A 22987-nucleotide genomic window follows, 5' to 3' on the forward strand; every position below is an offset into this window, starting at 1 on the left:
CATTAGCATACACACGCTTATATATAAGTAGCATGAATAAAAGCAATGATGCAAAGGACAGGAGGGAGAAATTGAGATTATTTTGTTCTTATAAGGTACTCACAGTACCCTTGAAGTGGTGTAGTGTTATTTGAAAGTGGACTTGGATTAGCTGTGGTATATTACAAACTTTTTTAAAGTTTAAAAAAGGGAAGTATAATCCATATGCTGAGAGAAAATGGAGTCATAGAAGATGTTCGAATAAAACCACAAAAGGCAGAAAAAGAGTGGAAGACAAAAACAAGAACAAACAAGGACAAGTAGAAAACAATAACAAATATAATAGATATTTATCCAACTATATCAATAATCATGTGGAATGTCAATAGTCTAAATGCACCAATTAAAAAAAGAGAGAGAGAGAGATTGTCAGGGCGGATAAAAAAAAGACCCAATTACATGTTGTGTACAAGAAACTCACTTTAAATATAAAGACAGTTATACATGAAAAGTTAATGGATGAAGAAAAATATACCATACTAACAATGTTCAAATGAAAGCAAGAGCAGCTATATTAAATTCAGAGAGAGAGTAGATATCAAAGCAAGGAAAGTTACTGGGGATAAAGTAGGGCATTACATAATGATAAAGGGGTCAATATTTCAAGAAGACATAACAATCCTTAATATGTCTGTACCTAACAACAGAGCATCAAACTATGTAAGGCAAAAACTAATAGAATTGCAAAGAGAAATAGATGAAACCACCATTATAGTTGGAGACTTCAACACCCCTCTATCACAAAGGGACAGATTCAACAGGCAGAAAATCAGTAAGGATATAGTTGAACTCAACAACACCATCAATCAACTGGATATAATTGACATCTATAGACTAGTTGATCCAACAATAACAGAAAACATATTTTCCTCAAGATCACATAGAACATTCTTCACTATAGGCCATATTCAGAGCCATAAAACAGACCTTAACAAGTTAAAAAGAATAGAAATTATACCATGTCAGCTCTCAGACCATAACAGAATTAAACCAGAAAGCAATAACAAAAGGATAAATGGAAAATTTCAAAATACATGAAGATTAAATAATACACTTGTAAATAAGGCATGGGTCAAAGAAGAAATCTCAAGAATAATTTGATACTATTTTGGGTTAAATAAAAATGAAAACCAGCTCATGAAATTTATGAGGTATAGTCAATGTAGTGCATAAATGGAAATTTATTGAATGTGTATATTAGAAGGAAGAAAATTAAAAAATAGTAATTTAAGCATCCACCTTATGAAACTAGAAAAAGATGAGTAAATTAAATACAAAGTAAGCAGAGGAAAATAAATAATAAAAATTAGAGCAGAAATCTATGAAAATGAAAACAAGAAATCAATACACAAAGTCAATTAAGCCAAAACTGGTTATTTGAAAAGATCAGTAAGTCAGTAAGCCTCTAGCCAGGTTAACTATGAAAAGAATACCGAAGACACAGATTACTAATATCTGAAGCAAACGAAGGGAGGGGCAGCTGGGTGGGTCAGCTGGTTAAGCATCCAACTCTTAATCTCAGCTCAGGTCTTAATCTCAGGATCGTGAGTTCAAGCTCCACATTGGGTTTTCCACTGGGCATGAAGCCTACTGAAAAAGAAAGATTTTAAAATAAGAAAAAGAAAAGAAAAGAAATGAAAGAGGGTACATCAGCACAGATGCTATGGACATTAAAAGGCTAATAAAAGAATACTATGAACAACTCTATACCCACACATTTGATAACCTAGATGAAATGGACCAATTCCTTGAAAGACCCAATTTGCCAAAACTGACACAAAAACAAATAGGCAAAGTGAATAGGCCTATATCCATTAAAAAAATTGAATCAATAATTAATAACCTTCCAAAACAGAAAGCACCAGACGCAGATGGATTCACTGGTAAATTCTACCAAACATTTAAGGATGAAATTATACCAATTCTCTACAATCTGTTTCAGAAGATAGAAGCAGAAGAAATACTTCCTAACTCATTATACGAGGCCAGCATTACTCTTATATCAAAACCAGGTAAAGATATTATAAGAAAAGAAAACTACAGATCAAAATCTCTCATGAAAATTGATGCAAAAATTCTCAATAAAATATTAGCAAATTGAATCCAGCAATGCACAAAGAGAATTATATACAATGACCAAGTGGGGTCTCTCTCAAGTATGCAAGACTGGTTTAACACTCAAAAATCGATTAACATAATCTGTCACATCAACAGATTAAAAAAGAAAAATCACATGATCATATCAATAGATACAGAAAAAGCTTTTGACAAAATCCAACACCCATTCATTATAAAAACTCTCAGTAAACTAGGAATTTCCTTAACTTGATAAAGGAAAAAAACTAGAGCTAATATAATATCATAATATAATAATATCATGTCATATCATATCATATCATATCATATCATATCATATCATACTTAATGGTGAGAAACTTAAACCTTTTCCACTAAGATGAGGTACAAAGAAAGGATGCACCTTCTCACCACTCTTTTGCAACATCACACAGGAAATTCTAGCTAATGCAATAAGGAAAGAAAATAAAATATGTACAGATTTGGAAGGGAGAAATAAAATTGTTTTCCTTTGCAGATGTCATAACCATCTATGTAAAAAAATCTGAAAGGCAGACCAAAAAAGCTCCTGGAACTAGTAATTTTAGCAAGGTTACAAGATATACAAGGTTAATATACAAAAGTCAATCACTTTCCTATATACTAGCAATGAACAAATGGAATTTGAAATTAAAAATTCAACATCATTTATATTAGCACCCCCCAAAATGAAATATTTAGGCATACGTTTAACAAAATATGTACAAGATATAGATGAGAAAAACTATAACCTTTGATGAATGAAATAAAAGAAGAACTAAATAAATGGAGAGAGATCCCATGTTCATGGATAGGAAGATTTAAAGAAGATGGGGCGCCTGGGTGGCGCAGTCGGTTAAGCGTCCGACTTCAGCCAGGTCACGATCTCGCGGTCCGTGAGTTCGAGCCCCGCGTCAGGCTCTCGGCTGATGGCTCGGAGCCTGGAGCCTGTTTTTGATTCTGTGTCTCCCTCTCTCTCTGCCCCTCCCCCGTTCATGCTCTGTCTCTCTCTGTCCCAAAAATAAATAAACATTGAAAAAAAATTTTTTTAAAGAAGAACTAAATAAATGGAGAGAGATCCCATGTTCATGGATAGGAAGATTTACTATTGTCAAGATGTCAGTTCTTCCCTTGGAATGCCTGGGTGGCTCAGTTGGTTAAATGTCCAACTCTTGATTTCAGCTCAAGTCATGATCTCACAGTTGGGAGATCGAGCCCCATGTTAAGCCCCACATTGGGTTCTGCACTGGGCAAGGAACCTGCTTAGGATTCTCTCTCTTTTTCTCCCTCTGCCCCTCCTGTAATCACATGGGCTCTCGAAAGAAAGGAAAGAAAGAAAGAAAGAAAGAAAGAAAGAAAGAAAGAAAGAAAGTCTGTTCTTCCCAATTTAATCTATAGATTTAATGCAATCCTTATCAAAATATCAAAATCTCAGCAAATTATATTATGGATATCAACAAAGTCACTCTAAAGTTTACATAAAGAGGCAAAAGACCCAGCATGACCAACACAATATTGAAGGAGAACAAAGTTGGACAACTTTAAGACTTACTATAAAGCTACACTAATCAAGACAGTGTGGTATTGGCAAAAGAATAGACAAATAGATCAATGGAACAGAATTAAGTTCCCAGAAATAGACTCACATAAATATAGTCAATTAATCTTTGACAAAGTAGCAAAATGCTGTACAATTGAGCAAAGATTTTTCCTTTCCACAAGTGGCACTGGAACAACTGGACAACCACATACAAAAAAAAAAAAAAAAAAAAGGAATTTAGACAAAGGCCTTACGTTCTTCACATAAATTAGCTAAAAATGGGTCACGGACTATGTAAATGTAAAACTAGAAAACTCCTGGAGGGTAATATAGAAGAAAACCTATATGACCTTGGGAATGCGGCAACTTTTTACATACAACACTAAAGGCACGATCCATGAATAAGATAATTGGTAAGGTCGACTTATCAAAATTAAAAAAAACTTTTGCTCTGTGAAAGACAATGTCATTGGAATGGAAAGATAAGGCCACAGACTGGGAGAAAATGTTTGCAAAAGACACATTTGGTAAAGGACTGTTCTCCAAAGTACACAGAGAACACATAAAATTCAACAAAAAGAAAGCAAACAGCCTGATTAAAAAATGGGCCAAAAATTTTAAGATACCTAACCAAAAAAGATATATAGATGGCTAATAAATATATGAAAATACTTTTGACATCATATTTTATTAGAAAATGGCAAATTAAAATGAGATAGCACTACATACCTATTAGAATGGCTAAGATCCAAAACACTGACAACACCAAATGCTGGCAACAGTGTGGAGCAGCAGGAACTCTCATTCATTGCTGGTGAGAATGCAAAATGGTACAACTACTTTGGAAGACAGTTTGGCAGTTTCTTACAAACTACACATACCTTTTAATTTATTTTTATTTTTATTTTAAAAATTAAACATAATCTTAACATACAGTCTACCACTCATGCTCCTGGATATTAACTCAAATGAATTCAAAACTTATGTCTGTCCACACAAAAACCTGCCCATGGTATATATAGCATATTTATTCATAATTGCCCAAACTGAGAAGCAACCAAGATGTCCTTCAGATAAAGAAACTGCCGTAAACCAAAACAACACAATAGTATTCAGTGATAAAAAGAAAGGAGCTATCAAGCTATGTAAAGACATGGAGGAACCTTAACTGGATATATGCCCAGTGAAAGAAGCCAATCTGAAAAGGCTACATATCATATGATTTCAAATATTTGACACTCCAGAAAAGACAAAACTATGGAGACAGTAAAAAGATCAGTGATTGGAAGTTTGGGGTTTGGGGTGAGAGATGAATAGGCAGATCACAGAGGATTTTTAAGGCAGTGAAACTATTCGGTATGGTATTTATAATGGTGGATACATATAGTTACACATTTGCTAAAACCCGTAGAGTGTATAACACTAACAGTGAACCTTAATGTAAACTATGAACTTTGGGTGATAATGATATATCAGGGTAGGCTCATAACATCAACCATAACAAACATATTACTCTGGCGGGGGGTGGGGGGCATGTCAATAGTGGGGCAGGTGGTGCGTGTGTGGGGAAGGGGAGTAGTGAATTCGTTATGCTTTCTGTTCAATTTTATTGCGAACCTAAAGCTTCGCTAAAAAATAAAGTTTGTTAATTTAAAACGATGTACTTCCTTTAGGGTCAATTAGGAGCAAGCAAGTATCAAGGCCTCTTTGCTAGCTGTTCTGCCAGCTGCGGAGGCAACACCTGTGTTTCCGAGGATGGCCTGAATTCAGCCCAATTTCCAGAGTGACAAGGAGGAGATGAGGAAAAAAAGGTGATTTGGCCAGGAGTTTGAAGCTGGGATGCCCTGTGAACTTGGGGCATGGTAGATCCCACAGCCACCTCAGGCAACTTCACCTCTTCAAGCCTCAGTTTGCTTATCTGTAATAATATTAGAGTAGCATAGTGGTTACAGACCTTTATGGTTTCAGTGGCTCTGAAGTTCCTCATACTTCAGTTGTGAATTCAAGCTTTGTCTCCAACCTAGCAGCTTCATGAACATGCTTCCATCACCACCTTCAGTCTCAGTTGCCTCCTCTGTAGGAATATCAGTAGTACCTACGGTAGAGAGTTGTCCTAAGGATAAAATGTGATAATGCACTGGTTACACTGTATGCCTTGTGTAACCAATTATGACTATTATTATTAGGTGAACCATATTACATTGCCAAAGTTTGACCCTTTCTGATCTACAAAATCAACAATTCTGTATGCTTTAACCTTATATCTTTTATGGAACTATTATGGGCACTGAATGAGATAATACAGGCACTGTACTTGCTACCATCACATGATAGTGATTATTATTATTATCCACAATTCTGGGGACAGTACCTGGTGTTGAGAATTCAAAGGCCCAAGACACATCAAGAAACTTGATCATTCTCTGTAACTGTCATTTCATTTACTTGTCAGTTCCTATTCCCATCTCTCTTTTTCCTCACCTCCCCCTACCCTAATTGTTACAGTAGAGACCTTGTCTTAGAAATCTTTGTATTTGTAGGGGCACCTGGGTGGCTCAGTTAGTTGAGCGTCTGACTCTTGGGTTCAGCTCAGGTCATGATACCAGGATCATGGGATCAAGCCCCATGTTGGGCTCTCTCTTTCTAAAATAATAAAAAAAAATTGTTTTAAAAGAGAATCTTTGTGTTTTTAGATTCTAGCAAATGCTAGATACATAATTAACTGCTCAAGAAATGCTGTTGAATGAGTGATTCCAAGAGCTTTATGGGTTTCCCAGGGGTTGGAGGGATTTGCTTCTCCTATGGATTACTAAGAGAAAAAAAGGAACTAAAGACTAAAATCTTGAACATAACCAAAGAACTTGAGTAAAAGACCCATTTAGGCTTTAATTGCTTCTGTCAAAATGGATCCAATAATCCTAATCTGGTCCCCTCACAGAGTACCTGAAATGCAAAAGTGTTGTTGGGAAACAACACAAATATTAAAATGGCTAAAATCAAAAGAACTGACAATACTAAGTCCTGCCAAGGATGTGGACCAATTGGAACTCTCATGTATTGCTGGGAGGAATGCAACACCATACAACCACTTTTAAAAGTACTTTTTTGTAGTTTCTTAGGAAGTGAAACATATTTAACCACAAGACCTAGAAATTTCACTCCTAATTATTAACCCTAGAGAAATGAAAACATAGGTTCACATAAAACTTGAATATTTATAGTGACTTCATTCATAATTGTCAAAAACTGGAAACACCCAATGTCATTCAACAGGTGAATGGATAAACTAACTGTGGTATATCCACACAATGTAATATTACTGAACAATAAAAAGGTGGGAACTATTGATACATGCAACAACGTGGATGAATCTTAAATACATTATGCTGAATGAAAGAAGCCAGACTCAAAAAGCTAAATTCTGTATGGTTCCATTTATGTGGCATTCTGGAAAAGGTAATGCTAAAAGGACAGAAAGCCAATCAATGATTGCTAGTAGTTGGGAGTGATAGGAAGCAGGAGTGAAGTTTTGGGGGCGATCCTAATTGCAGAAGTGGTTGTTCAAATTGTATGCATTTATCAAAATTCATAGTCATGTACACTAAAAAAATGGAGACTATTAATTATGTAAATTATACCCAAACTGGACTTTAAAAAAAGAGCTAGTTGCTGAAAAAATGGTTTACAAAGCAAAGTTGTCACTGGGCCAACATTATTCCCATAGTAAGGGCCAGTGAAGAAAATTCTCCTAAGAGCAACTTGGAAGTGTGCTGAGCCAGAATGAAATAATAACAATTAATTATTTAATTTATAATTTATCTAATTAAACATTTATGATACCTTCTAAATGCTGGTGGGACAAAAGAAGAAAAAGGTATACCTCCTATTCACAAAAGGCTCACAATGTAGTGGGAGTGGGGTAAGAAAAAGAAAATTACAGTATAACACGATCATTATCTTTGATAATTAAAGAATCGGTATATAATTAGACTCTTCACACATCACACAATTAAAAGCACAAGCTAAGCATTATACACTCCTCACCCCTGTACTTAATAGCAGTAGAATGAGGATAATAAAAACTAGCACTTATTGACTGCTTACTACGTGAGAGGTGTTATTCTAAGCAACCATTTAAGCCTCACAAAAGCCCTGTGATCTAGGAACCATCATTATCACTGTCCTTTATAGATAAGGCAACAAAGTCATAGGAAAGTTTATTTTCCCATGGTCACACAGTTGTAAAGGGTAGCACAGGGATTTAAACCCTGGTATGATGGTCACCTCCTAAACATGACAGTATACTGTGGCTACAGAGAAACAGTGACCTGGGTCACTTGGACTCCCAAAATTTGGAACCGGTTGCTCTAACTCTGCCTCAGTTTCCCTAACATTGGAGGGGAGAATCAAGCATGCAAAACTCTCTGTGTAAGACACCAGGGTAAACCACTATTCCTCTTGTGATCCTTTCCTGTGTTTACCATTTAACCCGTCCACCTCCATCACTAAAATAATATGTAATTATAAAAAATGGAAGAAGCAAAAAAAAAAAAAAAGATAAAATGCAAAAAACAAACAAATAAACCTTCATCCACCCATAGTCTCACCACCTAGAGGCAAATACTCTAGCATTTTGGCACATTTCCTTCTAGTCTTTTTAAGAAATGTCTTTTTTTTTTTTTATTAAAAAAAAATTTTTTTTTTCAACGTTTATTCATTTTTGGGACAGAGAGAGACAGAGCATGAATGGGGGAGGGGCAGAGAGAGAGGGAGACACAGAATCGAAAACAGGCTCCAGGCTCTGAGCCGTCAGCCCAGAGCCTGACGCGGGGCTCGAACTCACGGACCGCGAGATCGTGACCTGGCTGAAGTCGGACGCTTAACCGACTGCGCCACCCAGGCGCCCCAGAAATGTCTTTTATTTACATAGCTGAGATAAAACTTAAATGTAATTTTGGACCCTGCTTTTTTTCACTTAAAATCAGAGTATAAACTCTTTGTAAACGCTATTTTAAATGAATGTATAATAATCTATCATATAGATACTCTACAATTTATTAACTATTCCTTCACAGTTGGATATTTAGGTTATTTCCAATATTTTCACTATTATAAATAACACCACTATTAACATTCTAGTCCATAAATCTTGCAGATTATTTTTTTAGGATAGTTTCCCAGAAATGTAATTACTAGGTTAAATGTCAAGAATATTTTAAAGATTACATAGAGATGTAGTATTCTTTACAAATACAAATACATTCTTTACAAATAAATGGAAAGGCTTCCATGGGGTCAAAAGTCATTTGTATGTTTGTTTCTGTGTATAAGTATGGAGTTGAGGGGGTGATGAGAGACAGAATTGGGAACTTTCTCAGTACTTGGTCAGTGCAGTAACCACTTGACTTTTTCTTTTGTGAGCTACTTTCCAATTGTCAGGGGCCCATGATGGTTAAATATTGATCACTGAGTGCCAGCAAATGGAAGCAAATTTCATGTACAGAGTTTGTATACCTTTTGCAAGTATATTGTCCATAGAATCAGTGAGACTTGGCACCTCAGTGTTTTTCACTGGGCAGCACCTTCACCACCATTTCGTCAAGCGTTCTCATAGCTCCTGGGTGAAATGGGTTGGAACAGCCATTACCATTCTCAGGTCATTGGTTAGAAACTGAGGCCCAGAAAGAAGTGACTTACCCAAAGTTACAGAGCTGGTTGCAGAGAGCTGGGACTAGACTTCTACTCACATGCTTCTAGGGTAAAAGCCCCTGTTACAAACTAAATTATGTCTCCCCACCCCCCAAACCCACATCACCCATTCATATGTTGGAGCCCTGACCTGCAATGTTACTATATTTGGAGACAGGGCCTATAAGGGGGTAATAAAGGTTAAAAGAAGTCATAAGGGTAGGGCCCTGATCTCCTAGGATTAGTGCCCTTATAAGAAGAGGAAGACCAGAGCTCTCTGCACACGCACAGAGAAGTAGCCATGTCAGGACACAGCAGAAGGGGGTTGTCTACAAGCAAGAAAAAGAGACCTCACCAGAAACCAACCTTGCTGACACACTGATTGTGGACTTCCAGCTTCCAGAACTGTGAGAAAATAAATTTGTGTTGTTTAAGTCACCGCATTTGTGGTATTCTGCTATGGCAGCCCTAGCAGACTAATACAGATTCTGGTATTGAGAAGTGTGGGGGGGGTGGGGGGGGAAAGAAGTGTGGGGAGGGCGGTGGTTTGCCTAAAAAATGTGGAAATTGTTTCTGGAACTGGGTAATAGGGAGAGAGACTGGATAAGCTGTGAGGTGCATGCTAGAAAAAAAAAAAAATCCTAGGTTGCCTTGAAGGGACGGTTGGTAGAAATTGAATGTTAAAGGCAATTCTGGTGAGGGCTGAGGAAGGAATGAGAAGAGCTATTAAAGAAAGCATCTCTTATTTTAGAGAAGACACATATCATCATGGACAGAATGTTGGTAGAACTGTGAACATTAAAGGTGATTCTGGTGAGGCTTCAGATAGAAATGCAAAACATGGGAATGGAAACTGGGAGAAAGATGATCCTTATCAGGAAGTAGCAAAGAACTTGGCTAAATCGTGTTCTAGTGTTTCATGGAAAGTAGAAATTGCAAGTGATGAACTTGGAAATTTAGCTAAAGAGATTCCTAAGCAAAGTGTTGAAGGTGTGGCCTGGTTTCTCCTTGCTGTTTATAGTAAAACATGAGGCAAATGAGAGAGGCAAATGGAAGGGATTGGTAAGCAAAAACAAACCAGAGTGTGAAGATTTGCAAAATTCTCAGCCCATCCATGTTGCACAAAACAAGAGTGCATGTTCTAGGGTGTGTCTGGCAAATCACTCTATAAGGAGGTCACCCATGCAGTGTATCAGCCATCTCAGCAGAAACCAAGAATAGAGATGGGATTTATACCAGCACAGACATTGTCAGTTTGGACCAAAGGGAACAGATATGGGGTAAAATAAAGGAAGGCTGTTGGATTTCTGGGATTCTACAGGACAGGATAATAAAGCTATTTGGTTGTGAATATGCTTTATCCTTTAAGAAAAGAGGATTGACCCTGAAGGTGATTCACAGATCATCAGGGCTGCCATTCCCACTATATGCCTAAAGCATACAGCCCAGAGAGCAAGACTATTTCTTTCTGGGTTTCAGAGGGTAGGCCTCCTCTTGGTTTCAGGGCTCTGGGCTGTCCCTGCTTAGTGCCTCAGGGGCAGGGCTACAGCAAAAAGCCACAGGGTGGGGCTCTGCCCCCAGTGGAGGAGGCAAGGCTGCTGCCTAGTGAGGATGACACTACTGACCAAGTGGGTCCAGAAGGCAGAGCATTCCTCGAGAGGATTATTCTAGAGCTTTAAGACTTAGTGGAATTTTCCTTGCTAGGTTTTGAATTTGTCTGGGACCTATCACCCCTTCCTTCCTGTTGATTTCTCCCTTTTGGAATGGGAATATCTATCCTATACCTGTATTTTGGAAGCATGGAACTTGTCTGGTATCTAGGTAGAGAAGAATTTTGCCTCAGGATAGGTCATACTTGGAGCCTCACCCATATCTGATTTAGGTGATACTTCGATAAGACTTTGAACTTGGAACTGATGCTTGAATGGGTTAAGACTTTGGGGATTGTTGGGATGGTATGAATGTATTTTGTGTACAATGAGCATATGGATTTTGGAGGGGTCGAAGGAAAGAATATTAAGGACTGAACTGTGTCTCTGTCAAATTCATATGCTGAAGCCCGACTATCAGAGTGACTGTCTTTGGAGACAGGGCCTATAAAGAAGTAATAAAGATTAAGTGAGATCATAAGGATGGGGCTCTGACCTGATGGGATTAGTGTCCTTATAAGAAGGAGAAGAGAGAAGAGCTTGGTCTCTTCACACAAGGAGAGAAGACACCATGTGAGGACTCAGTGAGAAGGTGGCCTTCTACAGGCTGGGAAGAAAGATCTTATGGAAAACAACCAAGCCAGCATCTTTATCTTGAACTTCTAGCCCCCAGAACTGTGAAAAAAGTGTCAATCCACCCAGTCCGAGGTATTTTGTTACGGCAGCTCAAGCAGATGATTATAGCCTCTAAATACATCACTGGCTGGGGTGCCTGGGTGGCTCAGTCAGTTAAGCATCTGACTCTTGATTTGGGCTCGGGTCCTGATCTCGCCTTTCAGTTCATGGGATCAAGTCTGGAGTGGGGCTCCACACTGACAGTGTAAAGCCTGCTTGGGATTCTCTCTCTCTCCCTCTCTCTCTCTGCCCCTACCCTGCTCTCATTCTCTCTCACTCACTAATTAAATAAATAAACTTAAAAAATACATCAATGGCAAGACCATATACTTTATTTATCCCATGGGTATCTAATGGTTTTGATAGACCTACCTACTCATCACCTTCCCAATACAGAGTATTTTGTTGAGTTGTACAAACCTGGGTCTGAAGAAAGAGGTGCTGTCAAGGAACAGATGACAAGAGGTCTGAGGCTTCGTTTCTAGAACCAGGCTTTGCCAAACCTTGCCAAGGGATCTTGGGCAAGCCACTTCCCTCTGGTTATCAGTTACCCATCTATAAAATAAGGTATGCTGCATCAGACTCTGGACTTATACACATGTGGGCTTGAATCCAGACTCTGACATTAGCTGTGTGACCTTGCACACATTACTTGCCCCCTCAGATTTAGTTTTCCCATCTCTAAAACAGGATAAGTGTTAGCCCAGGGTATTACTGGGCTAACTGAAAGATGATGTGCAGAGTCCCTGGCACATTTTAAAGGGCAATACAAGTAGTTCTCTTCCTAGATTAGTTAATTAATTAATTAAGTTAATGTATGTAAAGTGGTGAGGACAGTGTCTGGCACTTGGTAAGGGCTGTATCCAGTTTAGTTACTTTTTTTTTCTTCTTACTTGAACAGAGAGTAGGTCCTCAGTAAGTGAGGTCCTTATTATTATTTTGGAGGCTCATCTCCCTTCATTTCCGTCCAAAGGCCTAACTCCTAACTATAGCTAATTTCGGTTTTTCCCCAAATACAGCCCGTGGGCTTTCCCGCCCTAGTACATTTGTCTATTCCGTTTTCTCTGCGTGGTGCTCCATTTCTCCTCCTCCGGAGCTCAGATGTCTTCTCTTCTGGGAATCCTCTCTCCGACACCCCCCTCCTCCCAGTCAGAGGAATGGCTCCTAGATTTGTGTCCTGCTAAGAAAACAACTCCATATAGCACTTAGTTCTTTGTGCTCGGTGATTCAGTTAACTCTTTCAGAGCCTGCCTCCAAGAGTGGCGGCCTCTAGGGCACGGTGCTGGGTGAGTAGCCTCTGGGTGTCACCCAAGACGTCTTAGCACAGTGTGGGACAGAGGAAACGGACCCTTGTGCAGACAGGGGTCCAGTTTTAACTCCTAGAAGCCCGAGCCCCCACGACCCTCCCTAGGCCTTGCCCACCGTGAAGCCTGCCCCTCCTCGGGCTCCGACCCTCCCTCCCCCGGTCCCCATTACCTGAGCCGACCGGGCTGCCCAGGGGTCCCCCAGGCTCCTCCTCCGCGGTCCCTCCGCCCCCTCCTGGCGGGCGCGTCCCCTCCTCCACCCCGCGGCGGAGCCCTGCGGAGCTGAGGGCGGAGCGTCGTCGCCGATGGCTGGGAGCCGGGCTGGGAGGCGCTGGGAGAGCAGTGGGTTCCAGACGCGCCGCCGCCTGGCCGGGGGGCTGGCATGGCCGCGTGCTTGTGAGCGCGGAGCGCGCGAGGGGCCGCTGCCACCATGCCCGGGGGCGTGGGCGCCGTCCGGCTCTGCCTGCTGGCGCTCGCCCTGCCGGCGTGGACCAGAAGTAAGTGCCGGGGTGCGGGGGCGCTGGGTGAGGATGGAGATGGGTGGGCTGGGTGGCCGGAGGACGTGGGAGTCGCCCCCTGCAACTCCGCGGGGCTGTTCCCCCGCGGTCCCCCAGCCTGGGAGCCCGGGCTTTGTTCCCACGTTGTGCACCCTGGGAGGTGGTGGGGGGTCCGGGAGACCCAGAGCAGGCAGAAAACAGACGGTCCTCTCCCTGGCTTGCCTCCCTCTCCCTCTTTCTCTTTTCCCACTGTTTTTCTGCTTTTGGCTTCTTTCCGCTGCTTTCCTAGTCTCTCCTCCTTTCTCCAGTCTTTGTGTGTGTGTTCCTATAAATATATATCGATAAAATTGGAACCGTACCATATGCACAGTTTTGTGTCTTGCATTCTTCACTTCACAGTGTGAGCGTTTGCCACATCGTTACATTCTGCAAAAACATGACTTTAATGACTATAGATTATATCAAGAAATCGGAAAAGTGTAATCTTCAAAAAGTTAAAAACATGACTCCTACAAATACAGGATGAATGGGTGGCAAAGATTCCTTCAATTCATTAAGGAGGCGGCGAGTAGGATGGTGTAGCTGGTTGAAAGCATTAGAGGAACAGGGGTGGTGCAGGTATCCAGGAATTGTTGAAATCATGTGCTGGGACAGATGTAAAAGTGGTCAATGCCCCATCCAGGGAAACAACCATAATCCTTAGTTATCTTTCTCCCATACTAAAGTCATTTGCCTCTCTACCAGACAAAAATTTACAGTTAACATGGTAAGTTCACAGAGTATGGTTTTTTAATTCGTTGTAAATTAAAAAAAAAAGTCAAACAAATGTGCATTCCCCTAGAAAAATTTGGTGATGTATGAGAGGGCCTGTTAAATAGTGCTCCAGTGTGACATTGAAAGGACATCCTGCTTGCTTTTTGCCTCATTTGCAAGTTTTGAACAATTTTTCTTAAGATATACTGTGCTCCTCTATTATTTAGACTTGCTTTCAGCATTTTTTTTTTGCAATCATAAAGATAATTTCATTCCTTTAAATATTGCATTAAATATCGTATAATTCCTTTTTGTTGCAAAGAATCCAGACTTATGAGAGCCACTGGAGCAGGGACTATGCCTCTGGTTTCCCCGTGAATATCAAGCACCTAGCATAGTACTTGGTAAATAGTTAAGCATTCAGAAAACATGAGTAAATGAATGCATTGCTTCTGATTTTTACCAGTATGACGATTCTAATGCTAGTCTAAAGAGATTATTTTTTCAGATATATTTTGATTGAGAATACACTATATCAATAATCTGAAAGGAACATCAATCACTCATAATTTTGCCACTCTAACAGAACAGCTGTGGCTATCTTTCATATCGCTCATTGTATTCTATGTGATTGATGTGGTTGGTTTAGAAAGAATAGATTTTTGGAGTCTTCCAAAATCTAGGTCCCCCACCCCAGGAGTCCTATGGATTTAACCTATTCTTGTGGAGAGTAATTTGTTTAGGTTTTGGGAAACTACCAGTTTATCGAGGTTATCTGCAAAAGTGAGGTCTGCAGTGCCTAGAACAAATCTCTCCTCAAACAAGTTTCAATTCACCTTTTTTTGCAAAATGGGAATCCTGCTGCTTATCTTGTCTTGAGGATGAAGGAGAACCAAGTGGTGATAGTGATTTGGAAAGTAGGAAGTGATCTGCAAATGCAAACTTGCCATTAGGAAGCTCAAGGTAATGCCACGATGCTTTGTGGTTCTGGGAGCAATTTCACGGTGACTCTCCCCAGTAACGCTGTGACATAGGCAGGCGGGTATCATGGTCTTCATTTTACAGATGAGCAAGCTGAAGCTCAGTGGGAATCACCCGTGGGCCTGAATCTGACCCATGATTCTGAACATACCCAGAATCCGACCACTTCATTCTTCTCCACTGAGGTCATTTTAGTCTGAGCCACCATCATCACTCACCAGGTCTCCAGCCTGGCCATCTTGCTTCTACTCTCACTCCCACACCCTCCCCCACCATACCCCCCATCTCCACCCAGCCGGCAGAATGATCTTTTAAAAACTGAATACAGATCATATTGCTCTGTGTCTAAACACTCCAGTGCCTACTGATCTGTTTATTTTGAGAGAGAGACGGACAGAGAGAGAGAGAGAGAGAGAGCGAGAGAGAGCGTGAGTGCACGTGTGAGTTGGGGAGGGGCAGAGAGAGAAGGAGAAAGAGAGAAATCCCAAGCAGGCTCTGCACTGTCAGTGCAGAGCCCCATTAGGGACTCCATCTTGTGAACCATGAGATCATGATCTGAGCTGAAATCAAGAGTTGGATGCTTAACCCAGGGCCACCCAGGTGCCCCTCCAAGTCTATTTATAATAAAATCCAGACACTTTCCATGGCTTCTGTGATACAGACCTGTGGCTCCCTTGCTGACCACATCTCCTACCAACTTTGCTGCTCATTGACTAGATTCTACCTAGTAAATCTCCTACCAATCAACCACATCTCCTACCAACTTCCCCACTCATTTACTAGATTCTACCTCTACCTTCTGCTTGCTCCTTAAATGGGCCGAGTCCACTTCTGCTCACGCATGACCATTGATTGCTCTTGCTAACCCCTCTCCCTGGGGCACTCTTCTCCCAGATCTTTGCATGGCTGCCTTCTGGTCTCTCAGATCTTAAATGCCATCTTTGCTGATCATCCTGTCTAAAATAAGCACTTCCTCTTCAGTGTCTCTTTATTCTATGAACCTGTTGGACCATTTGAGAATATTTGTGGATTGTGCATCTCTCACCTCTAGAAAGTAAACTGTGGGGAGTACAGAGACCTTGGTAAGCCCTGTGTACCACTATATGGCCAACAACTAGCAGAGTGCTTGACTCATAGGAAGTGCCAAGAGCCTGGCATCCAGCAGGTCTCCTAATGACCCAATAAGGTGTTCTTTCCAGTTGGCAATGCATGCCTAGCTTAGCTAGGGTGCAAACTCCTGGGATACCAATGGTTGTGCATCCTGTATTGGCAGGAGAAAACGGGGAAGGCAGCCCCCAGCTGCAGCATGAACTAATAATACCTCAGTGGAAGGTTGCAGAAAACCCCACGAAAGAAAAGGTAAGACCCCAAAATATCTTATTTTCAAAGACAGGAGCTGACAGCTCCATTCTGTGAAGTGGTGGTCCACCTTCTTAATGTTCCTGGAAGCCCAGTCATCATTATAAGTTCTGTTTGTGACCCACTCTACATCCTCTCTGTGTATTGGTTTTGAAAATCCCAGATGGGACTTTCCTTCATTGTGTGACAAACTTGTAGAACACTTTCAAATGCTATTAGTTGAGGAAATGAAAATTATTAATGCTGACACAAGCTAAGTGCAAATAGTCACAAAAATCACGATCTCTCAAATGGAATTGATTAAATATTGTCATTGCTATATTTTGTCTATATAATACATGCTTTATTTTATTGATGACATAATTTACTTGAAGAGAAAAATAATAATTCAAGCTATTTTTAAGAGTCAGGGAGGGATCTAGTACTGGGAAATACATCTTAAAATGCAGGAGGGCTCCTTGGGCCATAACACCAGAAAAATGCACAGGCTTTCTCAAGGGGATTGGGAGCAAGACAGAAAATATTATCCTGTTATGCAGAGAGGACCTGTACATCTAGGATATTCTTTGTGATTCTGGTCTTTATAGTTCAAGTGAGTCATGAAAGGGCTAGAAAGTAAGACATGATTGCTGCGTGCCAGTAACCAGCTATGGGACTTTCTACTTTCTGAACTTCAGTTTCCTCATTTATAAAATAGGGCTTAGAGGGGATAGGAAGAAAGAGGACTGTGGAGAAGGGAGAGTTAATAAGGTCCTTTGGGCTCATGATTTATTGGGCAGCATATAAAAGCAGGAAAGACTTCAGACTTTGTGGCTTTTGAGTCTGGAAAGGTAAATGGGGGCTGGGGGTGGAGAAATGCTTGGAATCCTTGAAGTTATGGCTAGAGTAATAGAGACATGTCCAAAAATGCTTCAGTTTGAATTTGTTAAGGGAACTTCCTGCAAAAATTTTAGGAGAAATGAAAGTAAGTAACATTTTATCCTAAAGACAATAAATGCATGGAATTCATTTCATCAAAAAGTAGGAAAGGCTAAAAATAGCTTCAGGGAAAGTCTAGACAGATTGATGGATGGCTATCCTAGAGCAGGTTATTTTTAAAAAATAGGATCTTGGATAGTCCAATTTATCCATTATTGCTCAAGGAATGGATCCGATACTTTTGTAGAGGTTCCTTCTAGATGTGGGATGCCTAGCATCCTCAGGAAGGGCCTGAGAAACAAAGTGGAGCTCTAGATCTTGTCTTTATTCCTAGCCATTGTCTGCCCTGAATCTGGGTCAAAATATTTTGTAGGATTAGTCGGCACAGTGCCCTGTGCCATAAGTATCCATTGAATGAACAAATGAATGAGTGTCAGAGAGAGAGAGAGTAGAAGGTAGGTTTCATTCAGGCCTCTTATTCTCATTTATGTAATTAATTCATTCATCAAACATTCATTGAACATTCACTGTATACTAAATATCGTACCAGATCTTATGGGGGCTGCACATACACAGGACAGATTTCTGATACCCTATGGAGCTGAAGATATATTTACTTACTTATTTATTTGTTTGTTTATTTATTTATATTTATTTTATTTATTTAATCTACCTCTAAAGAGAAAGGAATTTTAACCCTTTCCTGCAGGAAGTATAAATATCAGTGTCTGAGCATCTTCCACACCAGAGGGAAATATTTTTGGAGTGCCCACTTATAAATACTCGTACTCATGTTGCAGCTTGTGTCTCTTTGGAGGAGACGTGACAGTGCTTAGATGTGTGTCAACTTGCCTTTTTTGTCTGGACTGTCACATGGCCGTCTACTCCTTGAATGAGGGAATTGCCACAGCTCTGTTGGTGTGTACTTTTCCTCAAATGCCCACTTGGGACTGTGTCCTGATGCTTAGTGTCATTGGGCAGGGTTCTTGCTCTGGAACATCCCAGAGTAAAGCGGCAAAGGATCAGCAACCAGAATGGGTGTTAAGAGAGCTGCATCAGGGCATCAGAAATAGAGATGTGGATCCCGTAGTGAAGTTATTGTGCAAACATCCACCTAGCTTCCTCTCCCCATGATTTTGAAATGTCCCTTTTTAAGAGAAGTCAATAGGATGAATTAGTGCAAAAAATAGCAAAGGACAGGGTTGCCCAAGCTTCCTGTATCAGAACGTTCAGATCTCATCAGAGCCCTTGGTGGTGTGACTGTCCCAGGGATGCCCAGGACCCTAACGGCAGATGCAGTTTGGGGCAAATGAGAAGAGGAATGTACTTGGCAGAGGAAGGTCCCCAACCAGAGGTGGCAAAGCAGTTGGCCCACTTTCTCAGATGCTGAAACTAAGCTTTGAGATCATCCTTAAAAGGGACAGAAGCTCCACTCTATCAAGAGCTTCTGTGGATTGAAAAAAGACTTCAAGAGTTTCTCAGTTCCTTGGTCCCAACTTAGAGAATGTGCATTTAAAGCACACCAAAGAATTGATCCTGTTTTTTTAAGTTTATTTAATTTTGAGAGAGAGAGAGAGAGAGAGAGAGAGAGAGAGAGTGAGCAAGCATATGCATGAGTGAGGGAAGGGCAGAAAGAGAGAGTGAGGACAGGGAGAGAGAATCCCAAGCAGGTTCCATGTGGTCAGTGTGAAGCTTGACTCAGGGCTTGATCTCACAACCGTGAGATCGTGAGTTGGACGCTTAACTGCTTAACTGACTGAGCTACTCAGGTGCCCTTGGTCCTGTTTTTGATATGTTTAAATATGTAAATATCTCATTTCAAATAAACAATTTTTTCCTTTGAGATAAGTTCAACCACCTTAAGTTGAATTGTTGAAGCATGGAAGTTTATTATGACTTGAATTTTTAATTTCTTTGAAATTTTCCATGATTATAAGGTAAAAAGAGATTAAAAGCCCATCACGTAAAATATAAAAGCAATTCTAAAAACATGGAAAGATGCACAAAGAAAATAAAATTAACCCATGATCCTATTGCTGAGAAGTAACTGTGGTAACCTTTTGATATATTTCTCTCTAGAAAAGCATATTTAAATAAAATAAAATAAACAGTGTTGTTTTGAGCCTTTGTGTACTTAATAATTATCATGTGTACTTTCTTGATAGTTTAAAAATTATTTAAAGTCATTTTTAATGACTGTCTAGTGTTTTGCCATATGATTGATTATAATTTATTTAACCATTCTATTATTGGACATTCAAGTCATATTTCATTAATCATTATTGTAGGTAATGAGCATCCTTGTATATAAAACTTTACTTGTGCTTCCATTTGCTCTTTTAATATAGAATTACTGAGTCAGAGGGTCTAAACATTCAAAAACTCTTGGTCCAACTTTCAAATTATTTCCCAGTGAGTTTGTATCAATTTAAATTCTCACTGGTAGGGTATGAGAGTGCCCATTTTTCATTATGCCCCACTGCCTTGTGATTTATGGGTCCTAAAAAATATTTGTCACTGTGATTTTTTAAAATGTATCTTTAAAAAATTTTATTTTTTGGCGGGAGCAGTTACCAGTGATGTTGAACATGTTTGTGTGTGTGTGTGTGTGTGTGTGTGTGTGTGCGCGTGTGTGCTTATTGGCCATGATATCTCAAATAATTTATTCTGAGTGTGTTGCTAATTTGGCTATCTGTAAGTTCTTATGTGCTTAAAATGTATATTATAAAACCTTAGTTAGAGGCTCTTCTAGTTGTCTCCTCTGAAATGGGTGGGTGAGTGGGGCATCCAAACCAAGAGCCAAAATAACATAAAATGAGAACTCACTATGAAGAGAGTTCTCCTGGTATTTTAGATAATAGCCAACATGTATCAGGGGCTTTCAGTGTGCCAGGCCCTGAGACAAAGTTTTTACATTTACTGTGTCACTTTATCCCTACAAGGTTCCCATAAGGATGACTATTATTATCTCTATTTTATAAATGAGGAAACTGAGCTAGTGGGAGGTTCAGGAACACGCCCAGGTTGGCACAACTACAGTGTCAGAGCTCAGAGCTAGCACTTGAATCCAGATGTGACTCTACACAGAATTTACCACTGAAGATTGTGTTGTTGGGTGTTTGCCTTTCCCAGACCTGTACGTGAGCACTTCCATCACATCTCAGCTTGAAGTTTCTTTCCTTTGTGTTTGAAGAGAGGTGGATGGGGGAGGGGAATTGGGTCCTGCGGGGATTGAAGTAATTTCATGTTTGGGCTGGAAGTGCAATTGACCCTTTCTCGTTCACTTCCTGTGGATCAATGTGAGAGCACTGTGCTGGATCCTGTGTCTGTTCCTGGGAGCCTTGTCCCTGCTTTTAGGAACTGACATTCTTTTGTTGTTGCTTCTAGCATCCACTCAAAGCTGAGCTCAGGGTAATGGCTGAGGGGCAAGAATTGATCGTGGACCTAAAGAAGAATGAGTAAGTGGACTCTTCCTTGTCTAAAATGAAACAATTCACTTCCCTGTCAACGCCGGATGCAGGTGCCATTGTTTTGGAAAGAAGCAGTTTGTTAAATGACCCAGGCTCTCAATCTGTGGTTCCTTTGTAGGGAATGTCTTGCAAAGACAGCATATCCACAGTCTCTTGATTTGCTGTGAAATTACTGGACCGTTTAACGTCTTCCTTGAATTTCCTCTGGTTGTATTTCCGGGGCTCTTAGAGTTCACTGCAGGCTCACAGGGGTGTGTGTGTGTGTGTGTGTGTGTGTGTGTGTGTGTGTGTGTGAGAGAGAGAGAGAGAGAGAGAGAGAGAGAGAGAGAGAGAGAGACAAAGGGAGGGATGGACTGGAGGACTTTGGCAGCTGTCTTACTAGCTCCAGCACAGCGCATGGCAGGAAGTGAAGGAGATTAGAGGAAAACAGCAGAGAGCAGAGAGGCAGGGTGGAGTGTTCTGGGATTTTGCACCTCACACGCGGGCTGCTCCATCTGTTCTGGGTCAGCTAAGTCTGAGATTCTGCCAATAAGGGCATGGTCAGCAGTCCCCTGGCTTAATCAGGCTGATTCTTCCATCTTCCTAACCTCATTCATCTTGGGTGGCTGCCTGGCTCAGGAATATTTCCACATTGATTTGCCATGAAGTGCAGTTGTATCTTGATTCATGTTATTGAGCAGGTGAATAGACATAAAGCATGGCTGCTTTTTCGCCATTCCCAATCTGCTTGGCCACTGGAGAGCTCTGCTCACTTGGCTGGGGGATGCTGAGGCCTTTGGTGTTTTCCCACTAACCAGTTCTGCCTCACAGACCTCACAGATAAGGCTGAATGGCTCAGGGAACTGCCTTCCTCCTCTTGGCAGCCTCTTGAGTCCCCTAGAAGCAGATGAGTAATCAAACGCATCACTGCCAAGAAAGGGATGGATAGGGACCTTCCCGTATCCAGAAGGATGGGAATGGCTGCTGAGCTTGGGTGGAAAGCAAGAATATAAATTATTCCAAATTTGGGCTTTGGACACTTGCAAAGGAGGGTGAGTGGTGTTGGAAGTGTGGCAAATGTATGCCTTAAGCAGCATGTACAGTAATGGACTTCATCCACACCTTTCCTCTGTCTCCAGTATATATATGGTGGCCTTCGGGAAGCTAAACAGATGGGCAACTCAAACATTTTTGCTACTTTCCTCCTACAGTGAAACCACCCCAAGAATGGGTTCCTTTTGTCCCATTTTCCTGGAGCAGATTTGGCTGGCTATGTCCTCAGAAGGCATAGGCTCTGCATGACTGGGATTTCTCCTTGCATTGTCTTCCTTTCGTCCTGCAGGAAATGCCTTCAGAGGGTCTGTTCTTGACTGTCTCTCAGGAGCCTGCTTTAGCTTCCCATGACCCCAGCTTTCCAGCTCTAGTCTGAATATTTGCTATTGCCACCTGAGCCTCATCTGTCCTATTTGGCCCCAAGTGAAGCATTTGGGCCTTCAACTTCCTCTGGGTAGTACAAGTGATGTGGGTGATGTCATGGGTAAATGGGATCCCAGGAGTCATCCTTCCCTCATGTTTTGGAACCTGTGCAAGAGGTCATTGGAAGTTAGAGCAGAAAGACATCTTAGAAAAACACTGAGTGCAACCGTCTTATGTGTGGTTGTAGAAACTTTGAATCAGAGAGGGTTAGGCACTTGTCTAAGGTCACACAGCAAGTAAATGAGAGAGGTGAAAGTAGGATCATTTGTGTTCTTGGCTTGGTTCTAGAGTCACAGAAATCCAGGTTCGGCTTACGAGCTGTGTAACCTGGGGCAAATTGTTGCCACTTTTGGAAACTCAGTGCCCTTATCTATAAAATGCAGAATGTGACGCTGACTAACTTCTTAGGGTGATTGTGAGGACTGAATGAGGTGGTGCTCGTGAAGTGCTTATAAAACACATGGTGATCAACCACTGTTGTGATTTTTATTGTCCCACACTGAGAGGTTCCAGAGGAGAGCCTGGCACACAGCTCTACTGTCTGCTACTCCAGGCAGCTCTTTGG

At 40.8% G+C, this 22987-nt stretch overlaps 1 protein-coding gene and 1 long non-coding RNA gene across 3 annotated transcripts in view; one reads left to right on the plus strand and one right to left on the minus strand.

Annotated features, from left to right (window-relative positions):
- Positions 1-1594: 1594 nt before the first annotated feature.
- LOC115522900 lies at positions 1595-13224 on the minus strand. Of its 2 annotated transcripts, none has more exons than XR_003971592.1 (4): positions 13162-13224; positions 12106-12240; positions 5628-5786; positions 1595-1629 (listed from the first exon to the last, which is right to left on the minus strand). It is a non-coding gene; the product is annotated as an uncharacterized LOC115522900 (long non-coding RNA). The 2 variants fall into 2 exon arrangements; XR_003971591.1 differs by lacking the exon at positions 1595-1629 and adding an exon at positions 4459-4484.
- An 84-nt stretch (positions 13225-13308) lies between these two features.
- Positions 13309-22987, plus strand: part of ADAM19 (ADAM metallopeptidase domain 19) — an 81775-nt gene continuing 72096 nt past the window's right edge. The window contains exons 1-3 of the mRNA XM_030328443.1: positions 13309-13486; positions 16494-16579; positions 20885-20955. Of these exons, the coding sequence (XP_030184303.1) occupies positions 13420-13486; positions 16494-16579; positions 20885-20955 (224 nt within the window). The 5' untranslated portion in view covers positions 13309-13419. The remainder of the gene's footprint in view (positions 13487-16493; positions 16580-20884; positions 20956-22987) is intronic.

The sequence above is a fragment of the Lynx canadensis genome, chromosome A1, assembly GCF_007474595.2.
Source record: "Lynx canadensis isolate LIC74 chromosome A1, mLynCan4.pri.v2, whole genome shotgun sequence".
NCBI lineage: Eukaryota > Metazoa > Chordata > Mammalia > Carnivora > Felidae > Lynx > Lynx canadensis.